Source organism: Marmota marmota, unplaced genomic scaffold (assembly GCF_001458135.2).
Source record: "Marmota marmota marmota unplaced genomic scaffold, marMar, whole genome shotgun sequence".
In the NCBI taxonomy this organism is placed as follows: Eukaryota; Metazoa; Chordata; class Mammalia; order Rodentia; family Sciuridae; genus Marmota; species Marmota marmota.
Window position 1 is genome coordinate 69,635 of NW_026007025.1, and position 9,242 is coordinate 78,876.

The 9,242-nt window shown below is 36.6% G+C and overlaps 1 protein-coding gene across 1 annotated transcript; it reads right to left on the bottom strand.

Annotated features, from left to right (window-relative positions):
- Nucleotides 1-5,465: 5,465 nt before the first annotated feature.
- LOC107133654 (olfactory receptor 1019-like) lies at nt 5,466-6,437 on the bottom strand. Its single transcript, XM_015475914.1, has one exon. It carries the CDS (start codon nt 6,435-6,437, stop codon nt 5,466-5,468), a length of 972 nt encoding a protein of 323 aa, XP_015331400.1.
- Nucleotides 6,438-9,242: the final 2,805 nt, after the last annotated feature.

Below are 9,242 nucleotides of genomic sequence, written 5' to 3' on the forward strand. Positions count from 1 at the left end.
TTAATATTGTCAAAATGGCTATACTATCAAAAGCAATATATAAATTCAATGCAATCCTTATCAAAATACCAATAACATTCTTCACAGAATTAGAAAAAACATTTTTAGAATTTGTTTGGCGGAATAAGAAAACAAGAGTAGCCAGAGCATTTTTTTAAAAAAAATATTTAGTTGTAGATGAACACACAGCATCTTTATTTAATGTGGTGCTGAGGATTGAACCCAGTGCCTGACACATGCTAGGCAAGCACTTTACCACTGAGCTACAGCTCCAGCCCCTAGCCAAAGCAATATTAAGGAAGAAAAGTGAAGCAGGAGGTATCATAATACCTGATCTGAAATTGTAGGAATGAAAACAGCATGGTATTAGCATTACTATAGACATGAAGACCAACAGAACAGAATAGAAGACACCCAGACAAATCCACATACTTAAAAATCATCTGATACTTAATAAAATTGCCAAAAATATATTTGGGAGAAAAGACAGCCTTTTAAACAAACAATGCTGGGAATACTGGATAACTATATGTAGGAAAATACAAAAAGATCCCTATCTCTCATCCTGTACTCAAATAAAAATGGATCAAATATTTAGGAATTAGACCAGAAACCTTGTAACTTCTATAAGAAAACATAGGGTCAAAATTCCATCATATTGATGCTTGCACCTACTTCCTCAACAAGACTCCAAGAATAGATAAGTGGGGCACCATCATACTAAAAAGCTTCTGCCCAGGAAAAGAAATGATTAAGAGGGTGAAGAAAGAGCCTATAGAATAGGAGAAAATCATGGCCATTTACTCCTCTCATAGGGGATTAACATTCAGAAGTTATAAAGAACTCAAAAAACCAAATAACCCAATCAACAAGTGGGCAAAAGAACTAAATAGAAACTTCTCAAAACAAAAACAAAAAACAAACAAACAAACAAAACAAAACACAAATGGTCAACAAATATATATAAAAAAAATTCAACACCTCTAACAGGAAAATGCAAATCAAAAACTACTCTAGAGATTTCTTCTTATTCTAGTCAGAATAGCAAGGATGAAGAATACAAACAACAATAAATGCTGGTGAGGTTCTGAGGAGAAATGTACACTTGTCCACTGTTGATGGAACTGCAGGCTGCATGGGCTTTCTCTCATCCAGGGAGGAGGTGCATGGAACAAGGAGAGTGTGGCTGTGAAGTCACTAATCAAGACCTCCTGAGACCAAGCAGGAAGCAGGTCTAATTTTATAGCACAGTTACCATGTATATATACTCAGGCAGTAGCTAGAAAGATTATAGTCAGCCACCAATACAATTTCTTGCTAACTGTCCTTGTCCTTGACCAAATGAGGAGCGGGCTGTGGAACAAGTGCAGGGACTGCAACACATGGCCTCACGCCCAAGGCTGTGCCTATGGGGTGAGCGGCCTGATGCTCATGCGCCTAGCAAAGGGGAATGGCCTGCCACTCAGACGCCCTTAACATATGCCCTGTATGCAGTACTCCATGCACTGTTCCCACAGCAGACTAGTATAGCTACTCTGGAAACAGTATGAAGATTCCTCAAAAAATTAGAGATGGAACCACCCATGACCTATCTATCCCAGTCCTTGTTATTTTTCCAAAAGATCTAAAATCAGCATAGTATAGCTATATAGCCACCTCCATGTTTATAGTAGCACAATTCATAATAACTAAATTATGAAATAAACCCAGGTGCCCATCAATAGATAAATGGAATAAGAAGTTGTCACACACACACACACACACACACACAAACACAAACACACACACAATGGAGTTGTACTAAGCAATAAAGAAGAATGAAGTTATGGCATTTGCCGGTAAATGCATGGAAAAGGAGAATATTGCGCTAAGTGAAATAAGCCACACTCATAAACTCAAAGGTCAAATATTTTCTCTCATGTGTAGAAACCAGAGTAAACTAAAGGAAAGAGGGAGGGCAGGATAGAATATCATAAAGATAAAGGGCAGAGCAGTACTGTAGAAGAAGGAGAGAGAGAGACAGACTGGAGGAATGGGAAAGGGGAGGCAATGCAGTATGAATTCTTAAAAAAATCATGTTTAGTATATATGAACTCAAATACTATGTATAATTATATGCTCTAATAAAAATTTTTAATAAATGAATAAAACTCAATAGAAGTTGAAGCAAGTTGGCCCAACAAGAAACGTGTGCCTGTGCGCGTGCGTGTATGTGTGCATGCACTGGCACTCCTAGGTGTGGAGGAGTATTTTGTTACTGACATCTTTGTCATTGTGTGGATATAAGACATAGTAGACTGACTCCAGCTGGTTTTGTTATCGTTTTAAAATGCATTCCCTCATTGCCCACACCTGAGCAAACTTACTCCTGTGGCCTTATCCTTGGTACTCCACTGGTACAAGTTGTGTTCTTACACTATTACTTTAAAAAGTTTCCTGTATTTTAAAAATAAACTCATGAGCAGATGGAGGACCACCAGACATTGATATCATTATTTTTAGAGAGACTTAGAAGCATGTGCAGCAGTAGCTGAAATTCATTCAGGGCACTGCTTCTAAACTACTGTAAATAATATAACCCAATTTTAACTCCCACTTAAACCATAAAAAATTTTAAACTTTAAACAAATTATAAAACTACTTTTATTTGGTGTTCCTATTTTAATTTTTAAAATATCTTACTTAAAGATAATGTTTAAATTTAACTATTCTAAGAAGATACTTAAAATATTCTGCAGTTTTATTTGGCATTGAAATTTCTTATTCAATGTAGATAAAACCATGTGAAAATTTAGTCCAAAAGTGAATTGAATAAATATTTTATTTTTAGCTCTATTTTATATTTTATAGACCTAATTAAATTGAAATGTCAAAGAAAGTTTGATGAAATTTTGCATTTTAGAATTTCACTTGTATTAACAAATAGGTAAAGACATACAAATGCCTCGTTGTAGTGTGGAAAATTCTTTTGAATAGAAACATGAAGCCAGACAAATTGAAAGATTACCTCAGGTCTGTTTATTTTTAAAACACACAAAAATGGAGATATATATATAAACTTTTTTATTTTTAAAAAAATTTTTGGTGTGTGTGTGTGTGTGTGAAGATCACTCAAACTGAAAAAACTGGAACACTGAAAATCATAGATTTGCTAATTCATTGAAATCATTTATCTACTTCCCTTTTTGCAGTACTAGAGATGGAAGCCAGGGCTTCAAGCATGCTAGGCCAGCACTCAACCACTTAGCCACATCCAGCTCTCATTGCAACCTTCTCTTAGCACACACATATTGTTCCAGATCTCTCAATAAAAAAGCCTGACTTGGAGGTACTTTAGTGAAGCTGCCTACCCTGGGTATGGGGAGACGGATTATCAGTAATAACTGAATACCAATTGGTAGCTGTTCAGTTGTTAAAGATGAGATATATCCTGGTGTAGGCCATTTTCTTTAAACATTTGGAAATGGATCATTCAGGAACAGCAACCTTAACATTTCTTTTCTGTGTACAACTGGATGAAATTGTAGCCATCTCTCAATGTGCTCTTTTCTTTTTGCCTTGCTCATGTTGATGCTATCAGAGAATTATAATTTTAAAAAAATGAAGTCTATTGATGTTTTGGAAATGGTAAGTTTTTTTTTTTTTCTAAATAAAGGTTGAAAAGGAAAGCTTCACACTTCTAGGAGGAAGTTCCACGATGTTTGAAAAGACAATTGATTTTAAATAGTGAGGAAGGAAGCTCCCACATTCTTGTCACTCACTGCATTTTATACCAGGCTGCTCTGGCAATGCAAATGTTTCCCACAGCACTGGAAGTCAACTAAAGGCCAGCATAAGAAGGGCTCTGTATGAATGAATTAAGAAAAAGATTTTGTCAAGAAATAAGGATGTAACATTAAGTGCCTATCTGTGATATAGTCTGGCTTTCAGAAGTTTAGTATTTTAATAAACATACTCCAAAGTTTGGAAAACTTTGGAACAGAGATCTTTCAATAGTTCAGGCTTATCTGACTGATATTTGTAACTATACATAAGAATACAAAATCTTTTATTTGTGAGTTTTAAAAAAATTTCAAACTGTTTAGTTAAATTTTCTTTTTGACTGAAATGGCTAATCAAGACTTTCAAATTACTATCTCTTAAATTTCTTTTTCAGCTTTATTAAGGTAGAATTGTCAAATAAAAGTTGTTTGTATTTATGCTATATAACATTATATTTTGAGACATAAATGTATACTTTGTGAGATGATTAAATGAAGCTAATAAACATTTATCACTTCACATACTTTTGTGATTATACTATTTAATATCTACTCTCTTGGTAACTTTTACTTATGCAATACATTTTCATTAACTATAGTCAAGGCCTATTTAATAGATCTCCAGAATGTATTCATCTTGCCTAACTGAAACTTTGTATCCTTGGACCAGCAACTTCCCATTTGTGCCTATCCACCCTCAGACCCTGGCTACTGCTATTCTACTATCTGCTTTTGTGAATTTTACTTTTTTTATGTTCATATAAATGAGATCATATAGTATTTATCTGGTATATATCACTTAGCATAATGTCATTTAGGTTCAGCCTTGATGTTGTCCCAAATGATAGGACTTTCTGATTTTAAAGGACTGAATAATATTTGTATATGTATAAATATATTATATACTATTTATATACACACACACCAAATTTTCTTTATCCATTGATGGGTCCTTTGGTTGATTCTTGGCTACTGGGAGTAGTTAAAAATCCTGCAGTCATCATTATGGATGCTACTGAAAAATTAAAATCTTTCTGATTAAATTAGAAGATGTTCTCTTATTTTCTGTGTCATGCAGTGTGCATCATTTGACTTCTTGATAATGAGCATCTTTTATCTTTATATCCAGAAAGAACTGCATTTCATTAAAACAATGAGTATTTTGGCTTATATTTGTAATTTGGCTTATATTTGTAATGGAGACTAATGTAATCAAATGAATCAACACTTGTTCATTGCTTTACATGTTATTAAGTCAAGAACAGTCTTCTGAGGGAATTTTTTATTGATTTTTGTTACTTTTTAATTTTTTGTTACTTTTTTATTGTTTTTTTTGTTACTTTTAAAAAATTGTTCTTTTATTACTTCCCCAGAACTCTTATCAGATTCGTGAATTGCTAACTGATGCAAGCAACTGAGGGAGGACTACAAAATCCTTTCCATTTCATTATGCTAATATGATTAATGTGAGATTATCCATTTCTTTCCCCTTAAGAACAGCTGACCAATTGAAGGAGCAGGCAGCATATGGACAGTATGCTTTGTAGGAGAAGACTTTTTTTTTTCATTTAAAATATGCCACAGATAACTCATACAAGGCAAATAAATAAATTTAATACTTTTTAAAGAGGCTACATGACAAAGAAAATGAATAAAGAATGTTTTATTCTGGATAGTCATCCAGCTTTGCTTTCTTCTGTTTACTTATGTGGCCTCATCACGGAGCTGCTTGCTTGCCTGGCAGACTCTTTGGATCTGGAACACCAACACCTTCAGAGATTCCTTGACATCCTTGTTACGGAGTGTATAGATGAGAGGAATGAGAAGTGGGGTGATGACTGAGTAGAAAATATCCACAATATTATTGATGTTTGACTCATATTTTACTGCTGGGCGGACATATATGAAGATGAGGGTACCAAAGTAGATGGTTACTATGGAGAAGTGGGCTGTGAAGGTAGAGAAGGCTTTGTGTTGGGCTGCAGCTGAGGCCATAGCTAATATTGTGGCCAGGATTTGGGCATAGGAAGCCATGGTAAAGTTCAGGGCTCCTAGGACAATGACAATGCTAAAAGCATAGCCCACTGCTTGAATGACATATGTGTCTGTGAAGGAAAGGCGGAAAATCTGATCTGCATCACAGAAGAAGTGGTTGATCTGGTTTGGTGTGCAAAAAGAGATTTGTGCAAGGAGGAAGGAGGGGAACATGAGACAGAGGAATCCCACAAACCAGCAGATCCCAGCCAGGGTCACATACGTTTGGGGACTGAACAACAGTGCATAGTGGAGTGGGCGACAAATGGCAGCATAGCGGTCAAAGGCCATGGTGGTGAGGATGAAGAGCTCAGTGGCAGCCAAGGAGAAGAAGAAGTAATACTGAGTAATGCAGCTGGGAACTGAGATGACCACTTGGACACTTAGAAAGTTGGCTAGCATCTTGGGCACAGTGACTGTGGTGTACCAGAGTTCTACTAAGGAGAGGTTGCAGATGAAGAAGTACATGGGAGTGTGGAGGCACCCATCCAGGGCCACAAGGAGCACAATGAGCGCATTGCCTACTAAGGACAAGAGGTAGATCAGGAGGAAGAGGGAGAAGAAGAGCACCTGGAGATGTGGGGAGTTGGAAAATCTCAGGAAAACAAATTCAGTCACCAATGTGCAGTTGACTTTCTCCATTTAGCCAGTTGAGTCAACTGGACAAGGAAAGGGGAGGGGGTTGTTTGAAGATCTTAGATGTCCTGGGTTATGTGGTTATCTAGTTATCTCTGGTCAACCACTATGGATGCTCAGTCTCTCAATATTTCCTTCTGCTTACTCCTTGGCTATCTCTCACTTTCTAAACAGTGAAGAGTACTATATTTCTTAAAAAGTAGAATACTGAATATTCAAGGCCATCTTTCTCCCCTAATTGAAATAGATATGCCACATTTCCCAGGATTTCCCATAATTCCCAAGAATTAGAGGAGAAGGCTCTGAATCTATGGATCTTTCTAGACTGAGCATGTGACATGCCTTACTTCCACATATAGATTAAATCATATGTTGATATGTTGATGCCAACTTCTTTGGCATAAAATCCCCAGCAATTTATGAATTAGCCTGATATCTCTACATATTGCTTACTGTATACCCTTGTGCCCTCTTGACCCTAAGATTCTTTCACCATCAAGATTGTAGAGGATGTGGAATCTTCCTGTTCTGTTATTCTCCTGTTCTGTCAATGGCCATTGGATCTCCTGAGGTAAAGATGGAGAGTGTGTCTGCCCTTTGTACAGGTTTCAATATGGATGGAATAGAGGCCTTTCAGAGAGACTTCTGGATTTGTATCTCTCAGGCAGAATAGGAAGGACCTTGCTTAGTTAAAGGTAAGAAGAGGAACATGTTTCAAGAGGAGAGGGTAAATTCAGGCTGGAATTCTCAGGTGGGAATTTGGGGATGGATTAGGGTCTTTAAAGGGAAAACAACTATTATTGATATGAGAGCAAACTCAAAGAGACCAGAAATGCAAACTTAGAGGAAACAGGCTTTCTGGGTTAACATTAACATTGGGAAGGATGGAGATAATAGTGTTGACACTCTAAAGTAGGAGTTTTACCCAGATTTTCAATTCTTGATTTTCTTTCTTTGAAGGCCCTGCTTCCTTGAATTACTGCTTTTTCAGGGTCTGAAAGGTTATAGAAGATGAATTCTATCTATGGGGATAGGCCAAAATTAGGGTCAGGAAGGGTAGATGAGTTCAGGGCTGTGCTAGATTTTAGATCAAAGAGTACAAGCATTAGGAATTTGTTATAAGGCCTGTAGCTGAGTCTTAATTGGAAGATGAAGATGATTAGGTGGCCAAGACTATGGGAGCTGGTTACCACTGTCTAAGTGACTCATTCCAAGAGCTAAAGCAGAATCTGCCACCAGCAGAGAAGAGATGCAGCTTTACCAATACGTTGTTCCTGTGCCCCCTCACTCCCAGCACCAGGCAGGCATGGGGAGCTGGTATGAGAGGTCAATTCTCTCCTATGTACTCCAGCTGCTAGTGCTGGCTGTTGACTGGGGTTATTTAAAAAAGTAAATTTAAAGTAAAAATTGTGATTGAAACTTAAAAATAAATAGGTCTTTGTGTGCAAAATTATACCTTAACAAAAAGAGGAAAAGGACAGCTTTATTAACAGTTTTAATACTTTTAAACTAAAGGTGACTCAAAATGAGGGAATCTGACTGAGGATCATTAAGGAAATCAGCTATCCAATGGATAGAGAGGAAACAAGCAGAGTGTAGCTTATGCCAGTTATTACAAACATAAAACTGTTTCAAATTTACAACTCATACCTTGAGATGCCTTAATAAAAGAAAAACCTACATATTTTTACACACACACACACACACACACACACACACACATTCTGATGCACATTTAACATTCAACAAACATAATTGTCAAAGGCAGCTTTTCTTGTTCTTCATAGAACCAACAGGATCCTTCTAGCCTCAGTGCCTTTGGTTTGTAAAACAGCAACCATCCTTCTTTATTTATTTAAGAAGACTTAACCAGCTATCCTAATGCAATGACCTTTATATTCTGGTGTTTACAGAGGGCTATGGAGCTTGTTAGATTGGCAATTGGACCTACAGTTTCTAAGCCAAACACTTCATCTATATTGAGTGGCCTGAAGCCCAGAGAGGAAATAAGGAGGTGGCTTTTTGAGTCATCCAAGTGGTGTGTACTAACGTGAGAACTGGAGCCCTCTGTTCTTCTGGTCCCCAGGTTTATCTGTTGGCTTGTATTTTTAATCATATCTTTAATTCTCACGTGAATGATTTTGTCTTTCCTATGGGACTGGGAAATTTTCTCAGCATCCATGTCTCACAATACCCTTCTTTTTCCAGGGACAGGTTCTCAGCATGCTGCCAGACTCAGGATGGGAGGAATAGATTTGTGCCTGGCACTTTTACTTTTTTCCCCATTTATATTTTTTCCCTTCCATATATTTTTTCTCCTTTTTAATGATACTGCTGGCCAGTGATTGGTACAGACATAGAATGGGTGAGGTCAGGTGGTTTTACAGGGAACAACCCAAAACTCACCTCTAACCATTGAGTTAACTCACATAGAGAATTCTGTGGATGGCAAGAAAATGTGAAAAGTTACATTGTTCATTTCTCTCCCACCAAACTATGGCTTAATCTTTACCTTATATTGCTCAACAGTGGTTACTTTCATGTGTATCTCTTCTAATCTGACTTTCTTCACAGTTTTGCAAAGAAAAGTGACATAATCAATTGTTTTCTCAGAGATATCTTAAAGTTCATTTTTAATAAAATTATATATTTACCTGGTTTAAAAACTAAATAGTAAATTAAAGTACAAAATAAAAAGTAAACTATTTTGATACTTCTCAAGAAGTTTCAGAGGGAAACTTGAATGAGAGAAAAAGTGAATTCTCTAACGTGAGAGAGATGAAAGTACAATTCCTTAATTACTAGTTCAGA

Bases quoted from the DNA above. Each gene is read 5' to 3' on its own strand.
- LOC107133654 (XM_015475914.1), bottom strand. From the start codon at position 6,437: ATGGAGAAAGTCAACTGCACATTGGTGACTGAATTTGTTTTCCTGAGA.